General features: G+C 42.7%; 1 protein-coding gene across 1 annotated transcript; it reads right to left on the reverse strand.

The window, feature by feature from the left end:
- Positions 1-1,666: 1,666 nt before the first annotated feature.
- On the reverse strand, positions 1,667-19,507 carry LOC306788829 (BMP/retinoic acid-inducible neural-specific protein 3-like). Its single transcript, XM_079284500.1, has 8 exons — positions 19,441-19,507; positions 19,005-19,287; positions 15,100-15,302; positions 12,302-12,519; positions 8,259-8,364; positions 5,941-6,177; positions 4,061-4,283; positions 1,667-2,866 (listed from the first exon to the last, which is right to left on the reverse strand). The coding sequence occupies exons 2-8, from the start codon at positions 19,253-19,255 to the stop codon at positions 1,732-1,734; spliced, it is 2,373 nt and encodes a 790-aa protein (XP_079140626.1). The 5' UTR covers positions 19,256-19,287; positions 19,441-19,507; the 3' UTR covers positions 1,667-1,731.
- Between the last annotated feature and the right edge of the window lie 1,258 nt (positions 19,508-20,765).

The following is a 20,765-nucleotide window of genomic DNA, read 5'->3' on the forward strand; positions in this document are numbered from 1 at the left end:
TTAAAAAGATTTTAAAACCACACCAGATGCTCACTGTTTAACCCTTTGCTGGGACGTGATCCAGATTCAATATCTTTCTCACACACAGACTTTCCCCTGCGGTCAATTAAAGCACACAGTACAGGTTGGTAGATTTTGGCATGTTAAATATTACTACAGCAACTACTTCCAGTGCATCAACTGCTTTAAAGTCAAATTACTTTTGAAATAAGAGCATGAGAGAAAAATGAGTGTAAAGAGGAATTTTACAAGGTGAGTCTAACATGATAACTTGCCAACACTATGATGTATGATAGCTTAGTAAAAGACTTGTGTTACAGCCTGGGGACAACCCTGCTGTGTCTTCAAATTGTAAAATCAATGTTTAAGCTCAATAGCAGCCTATGGGAGATGCTCGTCATAAAGGTGACGTCTTACTTTGCCAATCCACTCCACTCAGTGCCACATAAACTGATTACACTGATCTTTTACTGTACTGCTGCAGCACAATGCATCATACTGTACAGTCGATCTGGATGACTGTAGGGGTGCTGGTAGTAGTGTGCTCGGCGCCTCGTCTCACAATCAAAACTGCCTCATCCACCTTTTCACATTTGTTCTGAACAATAGCATCAGAGCAAATTCTGTTTGGCTTTAATCTCAGGAGAAACGTGTCAGGTGAATCTTGATGAAGCTACGTCTTTGCTACGAGCTCTTTAGATGCTCATCAAAGCCGCACCATGCTGCGAGCCTGTGGCTCTGCTGACGACGTCCCTTGGGGGATTAAATCAGATTTCTCTTTTGGTCTGAATCACTCTTTTGAGTGTCCGACTCGCTCCGGTGCTGGGCGAGAGTACTATCCGTGTCCCTGATACCATAGCGTACTGTTGTTTGATGTTGGACTTGTCTCTGAGGCGCTCCGGCTCATCTATCACAGTAAGTTTGAATGGCGGACGGGGACGGCGGCGGAACAGAGGCAGGCTGCTCCGACCCTCCCTTCTCTCACTATACACTTAGTAATCTGTGCCGAGGCTATACCCTCAATGGAGAATGGAGACCTTGTGTTCTGAGGCTCCAGATGGGCAAAAACAACGCAGCACACACACCACTACGACTCTCCAGTGAGATAACGGAAGGCTATGAGGATATCTTGAATTTAAATTGTAAAATGATAGTAGGTTATTTTCTCTTTCAGCCTCTTACTATGAGCAGTGGGCTTGTACACCAACACAATATTTTCGGTGACAGTTTTGGTTATTTCATGTCATCGTTCTCACAAGTGTGGAAAAGGTGTTGTCACGCATGTCAATGCATCGATGATGATCAGGGTTTAGCAAATTTGAAATCAAAGCATGATGACAGTTGTCAGGTTGTTTGCCCATGTGGTCAGTCCACTGTCATTTAAATCTGATCACACCCACACTGTCCTGATGAATTATTATTATAGTATAAAATGTTGAACTAATAGGAAATGGTGCCTATAGGTGTTTTGTTTCCCAAACTTGAAGTCTCTAATTGTTGCTTATTAAGTCACAAATGTTTCCTGTTGTATTGAAAAGTTTTCAGGGGGTTTTATTCCATAAAACTACACTGAAATTAATAAAAACATCACATTTAATTGCACATAAGTGTATGTACACCACATCCTTGAACAACATATCACACAATTGACACAAATCGATCCAGCTGACAAAGGATACAGGTCTGTCCGTGGCAAGGAAATAGTACAAAACATCAAATAGTGGCCATTAACTAACTACACAGCTTATTCGCCTCGTACTCCTCGTAGTTTGGTTGTCTGGCACTGAAAGCTTGCAGGGCAGTGAGTATCCTGGTCACGTCTGCACTGGACAGTTTGAGTCTGTGGCGGAGCAGACAGGCGAACAGATCCACGTGTGGGGCCCCGGGAGGAGAGAGGCGGTTAACCCTGTAGCGCAGCTCCACCAGCTGCAGCAGGGCCGAGTCCTGTGATCCCTGAGTGTACGGGTAGTCTATCTGCAGAATCAGGTCCTGGATAGCCTCGGCGTCGAAATGCACGCTGTATCCGAACAGCTGCATGCTGTTCACTTTCATGTAGCCGATGTTGTTCGACGGCTCTGTCGCCTCCAGAGGCTCATAGTACACCGTCGTGTTCTTGCTGCCTCCTGTCACTCCCACAGGGTCCCTGATACGACTCCTCAGGTAGAAATGAACCGTCTCAAAAAAACTCTTCCATCTGTTTCCTAGAGTTAAAGTCCAATTATAGCAGTGCAAAGGGTTATCCAGCTTGGTTCGCTCCCAGTCAGGGAATCCGTGCTGACCTATAGGCATGGTCCAGCTCTCTGAATGGCTGCCCCCGAAGGGATTCACGAACAGAGATAACGCCGGCTCCAGAGTGCTGTTTCTGGTGAGGCAAAACTGGACGGCAAGTCCGAGGAGCATATGAATGCGGTTGGACTTCACCCGGTTGCTCTTGAGGGTGAGCAGCATCCTTTTCCTCCAGGACGGGTCAAACCAAGTGTTCACGCGCACGTCATTGCTCACAAACACACCGTGCAGAGCGATGCGGGGGTCACGCCGCTGGAGCAGGTAGCGTAGCTCCAGATCCTGCAGGTCTCGGTCACTCTCCAAGCCCAGGTAGGGGTCCGTGGGGTCGGGCACGGCGGGCCGGCAGGCTCCCTGGGTAAGGGTGAAGCCAAGGTTACAGCTGGAGCAGCGTGTCCTGTTCTCCGTGGAGCAGGAGGCGCAGCGGGCACCGTCGCCCACAGAGCAGGGAATGAGGCCCTGGCAAGGCGGATGGTTGTAGGGGCAGGAGCAGCTGCGGTTCTCGTCACTATAAACACCAACCTGATTGTTCTCACTGCAGTATAAAATGGAGAGGGCGTAGCTCAACCAGAAGTGCAGAGGCCTGAGGAAAGAGACGACAGTTGGGTTAAACACAGAACCTCTCATTCATATTTTGTTAATCTTGTTTTCATGTTTTCTGTGATAATGGGATGATGGAAATGTGATTTTTAATGTGCAGCAAAAAACAATTTAAGCTAAACTCTGCTGGAGTTCCAGAAGCAGAATCTGATCAAAATGAATATTTAAATGTATAGAATTCCCCTGCTGTGTTGCAGATGGGTGGTGATGACACCACATACTAACAAATGCACATACGCATACATACATACATACATACATACATACATACATACATACATACATATATACATACACACACTATACATACTCTTTTTGTTTCGTGGCTTTTTAGTCTCACGTTTATACTACTTTTACAGCACAGTGACTATGCTATTAAAATACAATTACAATGTGAAAAAGCAAATAAATAAAACACACAAATATTCAGTTTCAAATGGACACAAAAAAAACAGACTTACCCAGTGACTATAAACCACTATTGTATTCTTTTTTTACAAGTAGAAGGGTTGCGATAAAGATGTGTAATTGGACTGTGGACTGAAGAGGCAGTGCCTGCATTTGACAAGTGAGCTGATGGATTGTGTCATTTAGTTAATTTCCCTGCCAGAAATAGCTATAAACATAGAGTGTGCATGAGAGAGGAATAAATCTGAGTGAAGTTATGACCACATCGGTCTCCGATAGGCTGCAGAAATAGATTATGCAGGTGGGACTGCTGCTGAAACAGCAGCTGTTATAGTAAAAACAATACAGTGATAAATATAACCAAAGTCGTCATGTATTACTGCCCACAGCAGCTTGGATTCTAGGATGCGTTTCCATTGAAACAAATGGATTATTATATGAGACATTTTAAAATGCTGTATTGATTGTAATGCAGTTCAAACCTCAAACAGTGAAAGTTGTCTGTTTGTCCAAACACGATGGATGCCGTTTGTTTTGTCTCTCCCCCCGGTGGAACAGAGGAGCAGCTTTGCCCCTGTCAGCACTTTTTCACATCACTCCACAACTACTGTTTCTCAAGTGCCTTCTAATAAGTACCGTCCTGCTCTGCTGCTTTCTCCAAGCGCCTAGCGCATAAATCATTTTCATAATTATAAGTTTTGGGGAGCACCTTGGGTTAACGGGCAGCGGTATAAATAGTCCCCTCTCTTGTTCTCGTCTTGCCTCTTACCTCGTCCTCTGGAGGATTATTTTCGGCTTTTTTCGGCACCGCTTGCTGAGGCTGAAGAGCTTGTTAACGGTGCGGCGAGCTTTTGCGAAAAGCTGGTTGCCACTGGTCTCCAGCTGCCTGTAGCGCTGGAGCACGCTGGCATCCGTCCTCCACATGTGTTCCACGACAGATGTGTTTACGGCATAATGGCTTGGCAGTTTCTCAACAAAGCTTTGGAACTCCTCTGGTAGGAAAGAAAGAACATGAATAAATAAAGTTTGCCTGTGGCGACGAGCCGCAGGGTAACACTATCCCTGGAATAAAAAACCAACTGTCTCCTTCTCATTGTTTGTCCCAGAAAAGCAAACAGCTCAATAGGAGCAATAACAGCTGCAACATGCCAAGAAAGCATGTTTTGTTATTTAGATTTTCTTCAGAGGAAGGGAATGCTGATTTCATGAGCATGTCAGACAACAAACTCCTTTCATATTTCGTTTCAGCGAGCAGATGCATGTTCACCACCTATTGCCAGCATAGAGCACTGTACACCTTCAAAGCAACTACCGGTAGTCTCTTAATTAGAAATGAGTGACACTGAAAGCAAAATGGCAGCTTTTGCCTTCAACAGTGTGAAAGTAGGGTGGGCTGCTGCTGTAACTTAAATCACACATGGTGTCAAACAATACACTGAAATTATGTGAGTCTGAAAAGTCCCGTGACATTTTCTGTTGCAGGAGGAAACTTCCTGTCACATCCCTCAAACATCAATCATAGTATCGTCGTATAAACCTGGCCTCTATATCAGCAGGTCCTTTCTCCTGATTTGTGCAACGAAACAATCGATCAGAGTTCCGGGTAAATTGCTACTTGCTGCTAACCTTCTGGTCGGGTGTGTTTATAGTAATTATAGCACTGTCTAGAAATCAGTGCAATAGTAAAAATGTTCAGTAGGTGTTTGATTGCCAGCCAGGCGTTGTGTATAGTTGGTTAATTTGTGTGTGTGTAGACACTTTTTCATGTGCACAGAGCTCAGGAAAATGACTACAGGAGCCGTAAATCAGGAAAATACAGTCAGCGTGCTCTGATACAGGAGACCTTTCAATCAATGTCACACAATCAATGACGGAGCTCCACTTATTTGGCATTATGATTTCATAACCTTAATTCTTTTTTGTACACTTTTTGTATGTTAGTTACCTTTTTATTTGGATTTGTATTTTTGTCATTATGAGAGCTTTAAATGATTGACTTTACAAACAATCTTCCCGAGAGTAAGAAAAGATTGATGCCACGCTTATATCTACACGGTAAATATGAAGCTACAGCTTCCAGTTGTTGAGAATAGCTTAGCGTAAAGACTGGAAACATGCAGCACCTGTAAAGCGCACTAATGAACACGCTATATCTCGTTGTGTTTCAACAACGTAAGGGTGGGTTTATTTGAAGTTGTCATCTGAGCTATTTTTACACTTCGTACAGATTAAACAAACACGACTTCACGTGTTTGATATTTACAGTAGGTATGAGAGGGGTATTAAAATCCTCATCAAGAAAACGATCCTTAAAGGTCATTACACCTTGTTATGTGATTCTTCACAGCACTCTGAGAACAGGCTTTTTGAAAGGCCTGTGTATTTTCACACACTTCAGCCCTGAGCACCTAAAGAGGACCGGAAGCATCATTTGATTCATCTTGATTCAGCAGCTGGCAGTGTTTGACAGCCAAGAATGCATTTAGAACAACAACAAGACATGTGTTTTTGTTCATGTTCCAAAGAACAGCATTCTGAGAGTCTCAAAAGCCCATGTTCAACCCGCGAGTTCTTTGAAAGCGCCATTCAAGCTGACATTTTCAAGTCCTGTTTTTGGTGCGTCATAGTGAATTAAATTCCCCGACTTACCGGATTCTTTAAACTCCTGGTTTGTCAGCCTCCAGGTGTCTCTGATGCGCATCAGGTTGCTTTCCAGAGTTCCGAGGTCAGAGAGAGGACAGTTACACAGAGGGAAGTCCACGCTGCACTCGCACCAGCAGTCGCTGCTCCGGCACACAAAGTGGCCCTCAGATTTACAGCCGACGTAGTTGAGAGCCGCCTGAATGAAGCGGCTCTGCAAGTAGCCTGGTAGGATGACCTGCAGCCCTGTGGAAGGGACAAGACTCGATGACGATGGGCTGAGGTCACATGGAAATAAATTATTTATTATTATAATCAATTATTGAGAAATTAAATATTATAAATTATTCGAGATAATTATTCCAAATAATAAAAATGAAACCCATTCAAACAAGGGCAGATAGACAGTGAAATTAGACAAAGTTGCTGATGGGCTATATCTTCGTTATTGCCAGTAAAGTCCAGAACAAAACCCAATATGAATTGATCCCACTAACAAGCATTGTCTGTGTCGCCAAAGCCTGAAGTACCTCAACTCCTGCCATAGACCTCCATTAAATCTTTAAAGTGTAACTTCACCCCCAGGTCTGAGCATAAGTCCACCCACTGCATCATTTAGAAAAATGCTAAAAAGTAAGGGGCTGAGAGATGAAACCACACCCACTTTCATATGACAAAAGATTTGATGCAGCGTTGACAAACATGACAGCTACTGTAGCTTGGAAAATAAAGAGAGTGCACTGAATGTGATGGATTCACTGTTTATCGGACCATAAATGAGACTCTGATTAAAGGGCGTTGATATTCTTTCATTTCATGATTCGTTCCAAACAATAGTTTGGTCAGTCTGAGTGTTTCTCAGAATTGGCCTTGCAATATCAAGGCTGATTTCAAACAGTAGATGACGTTTTTGAGCCATTTTCAACAACGAAATGCAGATTTTTTTTTTTATTGATTTGGTAAGAAATGCAAATATTAACAGCGTCAATGATGTGTTTCATCTCAGTGCAGTCATATAATTTGGTGTATATCTTAAAAAACATGTTTAAGTGCACTTCGTCTTTAGGTTATTTAAAACATCATCATTGCACTGGGTAAAATGTAGTGTAATTACCATGAACACCCACACACACACACACACACACACACACACACACACACACACACACACACACACACTGTAGTTTATTTTGACTCCCACACACACTCTGTGCTGTTGTGCTGGCAGAAATACTCACTAATATGCACCACATATGTAATAGTCCTCGGCATAAAATAATCTGATACAAACACGCAGTTTGTTCCTGTTTGAGTACTGTTCACTCAAACCACAGCGCCCAGCTGCTTCAGAAATTCATTTCCATTTTGTAAAAAAAAGAAGAAGAAAGAAACGTACATTTGTGACCCGCTTTTAGAAATCTATGCCTTGAGCAGTAAACAATGGGCTTGGAGCTGAAATCTAGAATAAAGCCATATGTATCCTTTTAAGCACTAGTTTGAATTTCTGGGAAATGCAGCTGTTCACTTTCTTGCTGAGAGTTAGATTAGATGATCAATATCACGTTCATATCCGTTCGGGAAATATAAGGCTGCTGCTGGTGTCTTCTTCATCCAAATCATTATGACGTGTGTGACATTATGAAAGGTGCACGAGTTCTCCAAACTAACTTGCTTTCCAAAGTGACACGAGCGCTTTCCGATCTACGGCGTCTGTTGTCAGTGCCTTTTCAACAACTGTTACATATGTACGCTTGCAGAAATGATTCATGTGAAAAGAATGATTCATACTCAAAGAAAACAACGGTGACTTTGGGTTGAATAAAAGGTTTGTGACTTGGACACAGGAGAGTGCTGTGTTTCCTGTCTCTGTACGAACAATCAACATTGTTTCTTTTTTAAAATCATGACTACCACCGTTTCCTACTTTACTAAGAGGTTTCAGAACCTAAATCAAACCAAACCTTGATCAGAACGGTGACGGATCAGAAAATAGTCACAAAACGTAACTCTGATCGAATATCTCTGTCGGCAGAATGACATTGTTTGTCAATGCCTTTCAAAAACTGTTACAAATGATGCTTGAAAACATGATTCATAGACGTGACTGCTAGAAGAAAACAACGGTTGGTATAGAAACCAGAAACAAACAGTGGCTGCTTGCCTCAAAGTCACACGCTTTGTTGACGTGTCCGTCCACCTCGACCATGTGATGTTTTCCGGCGTCAAAGCAAAGTCACGCTACATGTCAAATTTTTCATGGCTGCTGGAGGTTAATACCAAAACATTTTTAGTTTGATTGTTCAAAAAACATTTTGAACAGATTTTACCTTGTAGCTGGACCTTGTTTTCTGGACTGTGAACCAGTACGGAGCTGACTGTGTCCAGATTGTCATAGTTGCTGCATCCAAGCGGCCCAGTTCTGGTTTCTGTCACCTGCAAGACATTTTTGAGAATGTGAATCTTTTGTATTGTGATTTTTTTGTCATTTCAATCCCCCCTTCTTCTTTGTTTATTCGGTGTGGGGACAGTCATTCGTCACTTTTAAAAGTACCTGTAAGTATTGACTCATCTTACTTGTGTATTTCCAAATAAAGAAAGCCAAAAGAACATAAAAGATACCATCACAGGCATTTCATGCCGAAAATTAATTTTGATTGCAATGAGTCACTGAAGTAATATTGAAAAGGCCTTCAAGTAGATGCTATCTACGACGGAATACTTTGCTCTGATCGGAGAGAAGATATCAACTTCCCTCTGACTGGAAATCTTTAGACTGATTCACTTTCCTCCCTAGTAATTAATCTTGATGTTGAACTTCGAAATTCCAACACGCTGAAACACAAAAACACATAACTTACTGTGTATTAGCATAAGTTTACGCTCAGGATGTGTCCTATTTCTGCCCGAGCCCTCAATACCGTGTGCAATTTTAATGAATGACCATCTTATCGCAGGTGCTGCTTTACATCCCTCATAAAATGTGGTTTTCATCTCCCTCTCTCGCTCTCTTTCTCTGGAAATGATCTTCAATCTGCCTGAACTCCACACACACTGCAAAGTGGCAAATGAATGGAAGTAAGCCTGGCTGGAAATGAATGGAATGATATTTCTAATCCATCAAGCTGATGCATAACTGTAGGTACATGTTCTCAGTTTGGAGGGGGGGGGGCAGCTTGTCTTCATCAGTGGCTACTCACTTTAGCATCTATGTTTGCCCCTCAGGCTGATTAATGCGCACACTCTAATGGCCACTTCAGATGATAAAATGGATGATTGGTGTTTTATAGTGCAGGACGCACCGCTGCTGCCGTTCTCTCCTCTTTAAAGCCTCATACCGGGGAGGCTGTGAGACCTTGTATTTTTTTACGTTGTTTTCCGCCTTAAAGCAGTCAATTAGTCTGTAATGGGTGATTAGCACAGACACATTTGACCATCTTACAAAAAAAGTTTTTAAAATTCCTTCATCAAGAGTCTGATGCAAATCAGATCACCCCAGTTCCTTCGGCACACATTTATGTGACGATAAACTTCACGCCAAAGAGTGAAAAAACAGGAGAGAGAGATTTGCTGCAGCCCTGCAGCTACAACAGGTGAATTTGCTGGTGTCGGGGCAATTCTGTAAATAAGCATATGTTCTTAATCCTACCTGATTAAAAAAAGATATGGAAGTAAATTCCCTAAGTGGGAATTAGAGTTTGTTGGTTTATCTGCAAAGTGACATGACCTTATTAAACTGCTCGACACACATTTTGTGACTGACTCTCAGTTAGTGGTGGAAAGCTGCGAAGTACTGAACTTAAAATACAATTTTGAGGTACTTGTACTTAACTTAAGTATTTGCGGTTTGGCTGCTTTATCTTTTTTCCTCTGTCTGAGAGAAATGTTGTATGTTAGTTTGATTACATTTATTTTGATAATAATAAGAATAAAAATACATTTTATTTAGGAAGCGCTTTTCAAGAAACCCAATGATACTTTACCAAGGAGATGAAATCGATAGAAATATTTAAAAACATACATCAGAGGAATGCACAATTAACCAATTTCAACACATAGTTACTTTTCATATTAAGATTTTACACACAATCCATATGATCTGTTTGTAAAATATAAATCCTTCTTTCAGCTGAAACTACCAACAAGAATAGAAACCACCTCAACCAATTACCATGTCAATGCATCAACCATACAGATCCAATAATAACAAGCAGACTAGAAAAGTGCACTCAGTAGAGTGCAGATCACTGCCAAGTCATTCTGCAACAACCGCCGTTGCACTGTGTGATTGAATGAATACAACGAGCGCTGTGAAGCGTCGTCAAACAGACTTCATTCAAACTCAAAAACAAGCGACGGTGTAAAAGTAATGGGCCTGAAGTAATTGCATATTGCACTTTATACAGTCATGAAAGGTAAACTCTCCAAGCTGCCTGGCCGTATAACAGCAGCTGAGTGAGGTACAGCAGAGTGTGCATCGTTAGTTTCGTTAGCTGTTAGCCCCGGGCCAACCACACCGTCCAAAACAATAACAGTGTGCAAACTGTTATGCCCCCCAACTGTGTCTCTGGGCGCGAGGCAGAAGCTGGGCGTCCTCGATGCACTCAGCTGTGCTATCATTAGTGGCCACTACCGACCGGCATTCATTCGTGACACGTAAAAAATATAACATTGCTAGAGGATCAGTCTGCATAATGAGTTCCTTTGATGCTTGAAAGAGTAACTTAACGTCACACGGAGAAATTGTATTTAACTTTCCTCTCTTGTTGAAATTTCCGAGTCTGTTGTACCTGTAACCCAGGGGTGTCCAAACTTTTTTCAAAGAGGGCCAAATTTGATAATGTGAAAATGCCCAAGGGCCAACAGTCCCTGCTGACATTATTTTAAACAATACAAGTAGCCTATACATACATTGTTATTTTATCATTTTATTTTCAATGACAGCAAATAGCAATGTAACCAAATGTAAGCATTCATGTGTGAACACATCTCAACAACTATTCTGCCTTTCTTTCACATCTTGAAAGTCAGATAACAAAGAACAAGCCATCTAAAAGCTAATTACATAGGAACCGATCAATATTCTCACCTCAAGACAATCTTAAATATGACTTAGTGAGGGTGATGAAAAGTTGTCTAACATTTAAATTCAACACACATGAAACAGGCTCACGAAAAAAATCAAGTTGTCTCTTCGTATCTGATGATAGCTCTTCAGTGTTACGAGCAGGCAAACATTAGCAAACTCTGTCTTCTTCTCGGGGCAAATGTTTTCTGCTATTTTCATAACACAGTCTTTGATAACCTCACATTCCGTAAAAGGTTTGTCATGTTTAGCAATTACCACGGCCACTCCGCAGCGTACTTTGATGATGTTTTCATGTGAAAGGGACCGCTGCTGTGTGGCCAAGTTATCTTGGAGTTGCTTCACTTTTCTAGCACGGACGCTCTCTGATAGCTTGTTGTAGCATTAGCACGTTTGGTCTCGTAGTGTCTCTTTACATTATATTCCTTAAACAAGGCAACAGTCTCATGACAAATTAGGGAGACACAGTTGTTTCGGTTTTCGGTGAAAAAAATATTGCGATCTCCACCTCTCCTGGAAGCGGCGGCCCTCATTATCGACTTTCCTTTTTTTACTTGCCGTAGCCATGACAGTTCAAGGGTCAGAGCCAATTTCAAACAGCCAGACAGTTACAGAGTGGTGCTGCCACCATGAGGTAAAAAGAAGAATTGCATGTTGAATTTGTATGATTTATTCATTCCGTTTTGACTGTGCTGGCGGGCCATAAATAATGCATTTTAAGACAGAAGGCGCGGGCCGTATAAAATCTGACCTCGGGCCGTAATTGGCCCGCGGGCCGGACTTTGGACATGCCTGCTGTAACCACACCCAGCAGTGCCGCCACTGAGTACCGACTCTCCCTGGAGTACGCTTCTGCATCACTTCAGCAGGATAACAAGTCAAACCACCGAAGGTCAGCAAAAAACAAGATTTTAGCAGGTAATGCTTTTTTTTTTGTAAATACACTTTGTTGCAAAAATATGTAACATTTACTGACAGTCTGTAACATTTAAAGTTAATGTTAATATCATTGTACTTCAAATGTTTTGTGAATGTGTTTATTTATTGATCGACTGAGATAATCTTGCTCTCCTGACGACGGAATAATGCATTCAAACATATTTAGTAACTGAACCCAAACCCAAGCCGGTCCACCTCGATGCTGTATATCCTGCTGCTCCCATGTGTAAATGCCGGCGGCTAACAAGCGCCAAGCCGGGGAAGCTACACAGCTGCCTGTAGGCAGCGACTGCATGCAGTGTTTCATCTACAAACATCATTTCCGAGTTTTGCTTGACTTCCACATACCCGGATGGCGGTGGATGCAATCTGTAGGTGGTGCAGCCTGCGGAGGGTGCTCTCTCTGTTGGTGAAGTAGGAGGCAGCCAGCTGGTGGAGGGCCTCCAGGGTCACCGTCCCCGTAGTGTTTGAGTTCCTGCTGGTGCCACGGCTGCCGTCGGCACCCGCAGGCGAAGACTCCTGGCTGAGCTTCCTTTTGTCCACAAATATTGTCAAAGACTCCTCCCCTGGTGATAGTCAGGCAGAGGGAAGGAGAGCTTCATTAGCTCTGACAGAGCAGCGCTAATCACCTTTCATTAGTGTCTTTTCAGAACCGATAGAAAAGCGCAGTAGTGATTAAGTGCTGTGGTGGAACTGATAGTTTGGATGATTGGTGGAAAAAGTACAGACAAGGTCTCTACATCTGTTAAACGGAGAGCTTATCCAAGATCATTAATCAACTTACCCTAATTGTTCTAATTATCTTAATTACAGTATTAAAAATGACGTTAGAAATACAACAGATCTCAGGTCTTCTCTGGGAGACAAGTACATTCAATATTTAGAAAAATCTCCAACAATTACAATTTTTACGTATAATAAGAAGCCAGGAAAACCAAGCTACCACAGCCGACTCGATAGGTCTTTTCACACCAACAGTATTTTTGAAATGCAGGGACCAGATGTCTAAACGATACGTACGAACACACAAAAGACGCAGTCTTCAGGAGATATGTTATAAGGTGGATGTGAAATACAAGGTGATAGTTGTTTCACTGATTGTATTATTGATGAATTCTGTCATTGTTTTGATTTACATTTGAGTCATTATTCCACTGGTAATGATCTTTCAGTTGTATCCTGAATTGTGCAGCTCTTTTTAAAGTCTGTTTCAATAAGAGCTCTATAAACAAATCATTGATGATCTATCTGACGTTTAATAATGACGATGGAGGTGCTTTACAGGTCCATGTGTTGAATTAGGACGGCCACTACAAATAGCTATGGCTGTGCGTAATGACAGCTGCTGTTGGAGAACTTCACCGATGTGTCACAATTGGTGAGACTGCACGGCTTCTTTGCCATCCTTCTCATTGGCAGGTCTAATGAGTGGTGGAGGCGGGCACTATCGATAGACAAATAGATGTTTTAGGGCGTTTCCACATCCACTTATGGCCAACTGTGGGACTGGAAATGAGGCCTATGTGCCCAATTCCACAACAATTGACATCTATAAAAAAGAATCGGGCTTTATAAATCAGATGAAAAGAATGCATATGCACATGTGTGTCTTTGTGAGAACACAGTTTGAGCATGATGCATCTGGCCCCAGGACTCTTTGTGATAAATGATGTTGTTTTTGACATTTTTACTCAAACTGCCTCATCTACCGTGTTTCTATTGCAATAGTTGTTTCCCCCACATTTCTCAATATATCTTTCAGCGTCTGTGCCCCAGAGAAATTCTATGAAATTGCTACATTCATCTGTGAGTTATTACATTTCATAGCAGGTAAAATCAATAGCACGCTGTGTCCACACTGACCTATATAGCAAACATTAATAAACCCAATTATTTTGTCTAAAGGGCTGGTTATCAGAGTTACCAAGGAAATGCAGCCAATGTCTCGGCTGTTATTTAAAAGACTGTTGAGTGCAGTTTGAATGAGTAAAAGAGCATCCAGTGTGCACAGCGTGAACACCGGGAACACTTCAGCAAACCTAGGCAGGATTAAATCCTTTTGGAACTCTTATGGCATTTCCAGTCCATTTTGTCGATACAGGTATTAATCGTCCCTCGCCACACTTACAGAGCATCTGGTGGTCATGAAATCATGACCACCACTGTTTTCTATCCTACACCGAGTAGTTTTGGAGCATAAACCAAATCGAACCTTGATCATAACAGCGACAAATCTGAAAATAGTCGCATGTAAAGCCATCCTGATCCAATGCCTCTACCGGCAGGAGGACATTGTTTATCAGTGTAAATCTGATAGGAACAGCGGTCCGTCCGAGTTAAAAATCAAACCCCCCAAAACATGAATTGACTGTTTTGCTTGCAGTGGAGTTTTACCATCGACAACATCAGCTACGTCGGTCAAAGTGTGACTGTCTTGTATCGGGAGCTGTTCCAGGGGAAACATTGCTGTGTTGTGTTGCGATCTGCTGAGTCCACTGTCAGTGGAGGCGATTGTATCTTTGTCTTTTTTAAGATGGATTTCTGCCTGAAAGATTTTTGAATTCTGGTATGAAAGGTTTAAACTATAAAGAATTGTTTTGTCTTCAATTCTGAGACACTGACATCCAAGCCGTATGTTTCCTGACCGGATGTTTGGCCAGTTACTGTATTAATGGGAACAAGATGAAAGCGCACCGAACATCAAAATAATCTTAGTTTTCAAGGTTCGCCAGTAGCTGTTTCCAACTAAATTTGCATTTGGATAGCTCCTTCAAATCTGTCTTTTTTTCTTCTTTTTTTTACAGCAGAAACCTTTCAAACCCAACTTTCTATTGAAAGAAAGAAAAGAAAAGCCAATTTCGTACAAATGATAGTCTTGAAGCTCCATTTAGAGAATCATCCTATTTTGACAGCCAAACAAAAATATTGAATCTGCCTTCTCCAAATTATTTCTTGTACACTAAACCACAGCGATTTGATTTTTTTTGTGAGCCAAAAGACACTGATCCAGAAAAATTATGATATATGCTTTGCTGTTTAGAAAGCAGCAGACGTTAAAAACGGTGCCCCGTGTGCTGAGAAAACAAAATCACATTTGAAGCTGTGTGAATCAGTCTTGCTTTGAAGCTCCGCGTACTCCACCGTACCTCCCAGGGTGGCAGAGAGGAGCAGGTGAGTGCCATATTTCTTGATTAGACTCTCTGTAATCGTCTGGAGGGTTGGCCGCCTCCCCAGCTGGCGGATGGTGTGCGTGAAGTCGGGGTCGAGGGGCAGAGCCAGGCCACCACTGCCACCTAAACCGTTCCTCTTCTCCACCGCCAGGCTGTTGACCTTCCATCGACCAAACTCCCTGGAGACACAACAACACACACACACACACACACACACACACAAATGCACAGAGACATTTGCTCACTAAGTTTAGGCCTTTAGTGGCGCCCCAGGCAGCTGTTTAACAAGCTGTGTAGGAAAAAAAAGGCTCCGGTGAATGTGTGTTACATACTCTGAGAGACTACCGGTATATATAGTGCTGTACAGTACTGACCACACACTCATGCACATACTTCATTATCACACGATGTGATGCATCCTCTTGGAAGCTCTGATAATATTCCTCTAATGTATCAGAAAACTACTTTTAACTTCCTGCTTGTATTCTTTTTTTGTGTTGGCTTTAGGTTAACATGGTTGTGGTTCATTATTTATCCATTGCCACATTTCTTTCCCCTGGCAGTCACAGAGTTTATTGGGGCATTTTGAATGGAAAGCTATTTAACCTTATGATTGATACAGTGTAAAAGTGGATTGTTGATGTTTAGGCTTGACGTTTTTTCTATAACACTGGCTTCAGCCAAGTTTGTCTTCATACTACTGCCACTCGGCGCAGAAGCTCGACACATCAACCATTTATCCATCACTTTTACCTTTCCCAGTTCGTGCAAGGCGTACACTATAAAACGCAGATCGGCAGAGATCTTTTCCAGACGTGGTTTGTGTGCGAGTAATTGCAGAATTGCGGCAGTGTATGGTTGATTGCGTGCAGCGTAATGTCTCAGGGAGACATCGATTATTGTTTCAATGTATGTTTTAAATCTCCTTTACTTTTGCCTTTATGCTTTTAATGGTTTCATGTGAAGCACTTTGAATTACCTTGTTGTTGAAATGTGCTATACAAATAAACTTGCCTTGCCTTCATTTGATAACTAGTTTTGACACACTCTTAATCGTAGCCATGGCTGTAGCTGCTGTTGAGAACACTGAGGTCATGTCCCTGCTACTTTGTCAGAAACGTTGGGGTTTTATAGCTACCTGGAAGGGGTTTTACATTATTCAGTTAAAAGCTTCTTTAGGCTCATAACAGTACTTTTCTACCAGGATGCACTATTCCACGATTTTATTTTCTGGCGACATAGAGAGGCTTTGAAAACACAATGTTGGGAAATAAAACACTCATTTGATTTCTTGCAGAGAGTTACTTGTGTAGATTGATATCATCCTACTCATGTCCGTACGATAAATATGAAGCTACTGCTAGAAGCCGCTTAGCTTGTTAGCTTAGCATTTGCTTCTTTTGTTGTGGATTAAAGAAACCACACACAACGTGTTACTTAATGAGCTTTAGAGGTGCTGGTTAAGTTAAGATTGAAGCTGAATATTTAGCACACCGATACGATAATGGTATTCATTTGAACTAGAAAGCGAATGAGCGCATTTTCCAAAATGTCAAACTGTTTTTTTAAAGACCTGCAATATTCAAAAAAGACTATTTGTGTCCAGTTGGAACTTCGTTGGACGGAAACATGTCCTGTGCAGTCCGCCTGTCATAGCTAGAAGGTTATTTGGTAAATGAGAATGTCGTCTTTTTCAAATGAGCTGAGCTGTTCCACAATATTTCCATGTTGGTTGGGAATCGTTATCTGTCACTGTTGTCTGAACACGCTTGTCACAGCTTTAAATAACAACTGCACGGATAAAACAGAACTTATTGACATGCAGCGCTGCATTTCCCTCAGCAACAGACAGACGTAACACCAAAATAAAGTCCCAAATTATCAGCTGCCATCATTTGTTATCGTGTGCCTTTTGGTCACAAGTCTCGATGAACGCTCGCTATTCACAAACCGTCTGGGAGATATGGCTGCTCCTCTCTCGCTCTCTCTCCCTCCACAGCATCAGTTAATGTCTACCTCTCCCCACCGTAATGCCTGCTGCTCTGTGTACCTCACTCTCCTTCTGGGAGGCAATCAAATCACTGCCACAAGAATAATGATCGGCAGCGAAATAATTGGGGAACCGGGACAGTGTGGAGTGTGTCATTACAGCCAATCATCATAACGAGGGGACAGGCTGAGAGTCCGTCCCTGGTGGACAGATGGGCGTTGTGGTTCCAGCCCAGGCTTTAGCCTGAAGCTATTCCATCAGCATGCACATACGGGCAAACTGAGGGGTGTTTGCTGTGGGAACGTACTCAGCAATCTAAATGGATGCTTACTGTATGTGCTGTAAGCAATCAATAGTGATGAAAGCAAGTCCCTGGAGGGAAAACGCTGTAAAAGAGGCAGTGAGGAGCAAATCAACAGCTTAAATGCTGCTGCATGATTGACAGCTGTTCTGGTTCAGTTATTACAGAGGTCAGCGGGGCAATATAGCAGTTTAGCCTCCAGGTTAAGAGCACATATAATAATACTGAACATCTGCAACTCTGTGGGGAATGGAAAATAAGTCTTACACATTTCTAAGAATAAATGCCGTTTGTGTTTCCACAATTTATTATTTGCATTATTGTCATTATAGTCCAAAACACCTCCTTACTGGAGGTTTTTTTTTAACAAAAGTTGGGCCTCGTTTTGGATTCCTCCTCTAAATCCTTAATCCCTAATCCTTAAAACAGCCATTGGGTTAGAAATGTGAGCCGGCAGTTTAGGGGCTGCAGGATCGACCGCTTCAGGGTAAAAGACCCTCGAGCGGCGAGACGTCAGCCAGCAGATGGTGGGCTGCCTTTTGACGGTCCGAGCTGTCTGCTCCTTTGTCAATCATTTTTACTAACGTTTTGGAAAAGAAGAAGTCCCAAGTCAGGGGACTATTGGGACATTTGTGCAGCAGGCCTGTTGAAAAAAAATGCAGCTGTCACTCAGCGATAAACACCACAGCCCAAAAGACTCCTGAGAGGAGATAACGGACCAGTTGATTCATGCACTTATAGATGCGGACCATGAAGTGTCTTTTCAGAAAAATAAACGTTAAGGCATTGATAAGGCACCTAAATACTAAGTATAATGAAAACCGCACCAATAAACACAAGAGCAGACTTTACGAGGATGTCTTCTTCTCAGCAAGATAAAAGCCTCTAAATATATAAACCCTATTTTACAGACAAAATATCAACAGACTTTTGCCAAAATCAGAACCACAAACATACGTAATTACGAATACAACTCATTCCAATCATTTCATTTGCATAATAACTGCATGTGAACACATTTATCAACATTTTTGGCCATCTAGTTCTAGCAAAGCAAGAGGTATATCGTTTTATGAACGCTTGTGAGGAATGTTAGACAAAGGCGGCAGCAGTGAAGCGCAGCTCTGGGACACTGCAGGAAGTCACTGAGAGACTGTAAGTGTCCACACATAGTCAGGGGATTAACTCCTGCTGTAGTCAAATGTCAAACCCTGAAGCAAAAACCCAAGAAAGGAAAAATGACTAGTCTGGTGCCATTCACATGGCTGATTAGCTTTCAGTGTGAATACTTCAAGGCAGGAGCAAAGGGCACACTTTGCACCGCTACAGTAATTCTTCAGATTTGCTCATCAGCTTGCAACTAATTCGGTGCAGTTGTGGTACCTACGAGTGCAATCCAATGAGTGTGCATGGTTTCATTCCAAACACTCTCAGCAGCTGCTTTCTCTGATTAATTCCTCCCTGGCTCAGAGTGCTCATCAGTGAAATGATCCTTTGGAATGTGTGGTGAAAACCTGCAAACACTCACAGCCCAAAACCTGAACCATACAATAAACACATGCACCTTACAGAGCCCTCCATCAGTCTCACCTGTAGATCTTGTATCTGGTGCTGAAGCCCTGTTGGTACCTCTCCGCAGCCTCCGTGAACTCCAGGGCCTGGTGGAAGGGCCCTTTATCCGACAGCAGCCAGCCCAGGGAGCCGCGGGTGCCGGCGTCTTGTCCGGCGGCAGACGCGGCACCACCGGCCCCGGAGGTCCAGCAACAGCAGAGCCAGAGGCCGAGAGCCGCCCTCACCCATACCAGAGACAGCCGCTTATGACTGATTCTCTGACAGCTCATGCTTAACCCAGCGACACCTCATCCTCTCCGGACTGGGAAGAGGGCAGACAGTTTCATTTTAGGGATGAAAAAGTAGTGCGTCTATCTGATTCTTCGGACAGAATTTGGACATTTCCTTATTTAAAACCGAGTATTTGAGAGTTAGTGCATGATCAAGTGTTTTATTATACGGAAAGTACACGTACCTGGTTTTGCAATAGGGATCAAGTGATGCGCTCTCAAGAAGAAGTGAACTCTGTCTTGCGAGAGCTGCGAATAAAACCTCTCCGGTTCAGCGATCCGGACACATGCATTAATTCGTGATGAGTCCTTTCTTTCAAGCGCTACTCCAACTTGATTCCTGCTCTCGCTCAACTTTATTTCGGGAGGCGATCCTCCCGCATCCGCGAATCACCCGCTCCTCGGTGAGAAGTTGCAGCAGCGGAGGCACGAACACAGACGAGTTCATTTTGGGGATGTCCGCGCGGTCACTGCTATTTCCAGAGGCTGCATGCAAAAGGTAGACGTCTCCATTCTGAGCGGAATCGATGCACTTATGTGATCCTTTAAGTTGCTTGTAATTCATCTAAATTCACGGTCAACGTTGCGTATGAGCTGTTATTCCCCTCCTCCGCAGAGTGAGCTGCATGAATGAGCGCCTGCTTCCACACAGAGAGCTTTTTCTTCCCGTTTTTTTTTTTTTTTTTACGAGTGAGAAAGCAAGAGGGCGAGCAAGTGCATCATAATGAGGGCGAAATATACAGTCTGAGTGGATTCAAGTTTTGAGGACGGCAGGATGATGATGACGATGGTGCATCAGTGCTTCTCACCTTTACCTTCACATAATTCATCCTCATTATTTGCTTTCACAGCATGTTCCTCTCTGTGAAATCATGGCACATTAAAAGTGTTAAAAGAAGCTTGATAATAGACTGATTATCTCCCAGTGTTGTTCCCCCCCCCCCTGTTTTATTGTCATGTGCCACAGCTCCAGAGCCTGCAGCTTGCACGACTAAATGGCTCACATCAACCGACATGCACACAGTTTCACCAGCGAGAATAATTACAGGCCATTATCAGGGAACAGGTTTCTTGGGTGATGGGATTCAAGTTCAGGAGTGCGTCTTCATTTTTTGCCACCTCATTTGCATAAAACTCTTTCCCCCGTATAAAAGGACGCCGACAACCATACTTATGCAAAATAAACATTTGATCTGTTACTTGCAAATAATAAACTTTGAACCCTCAAAACACTTTAGCATGAATTCACATTACAAATGGTGTAGTGATGGTCGAGGCAGGTGTAGGAACAGATGCTGATGTGGATTACTTTTCCCCCACCTGCCTCCCTTGCAGCAACATCACAACTACTTGACGTGTCGTCGACAAATCTTTCAGTCATGTGAAAGCTGAATGCCGTGAGAGGAAATGTATCTGCCTCAAGCCTTCAAATTGTGGTGGGTTAGGTAGCAGGGACAAAGCGCTGCGTGTTTGGGGAAGAAGGTCGACAGGTACATCAGATTACTCCCTA

This window comes from Melanostigma gelatinosum (genome assembly GCF_949748355.1).
Source record: "Melanostigma gelatinosum genome assembly, chromosome: 15".
In the NCBI taxonomy this organism is placed as follows: domain Eukaryota; kingdom Metazoa; phylum Chordata; class Actinopteri; order Perciformes; family Zoarcidae; genus Melanostigma; species Melanostigma gelatinosum.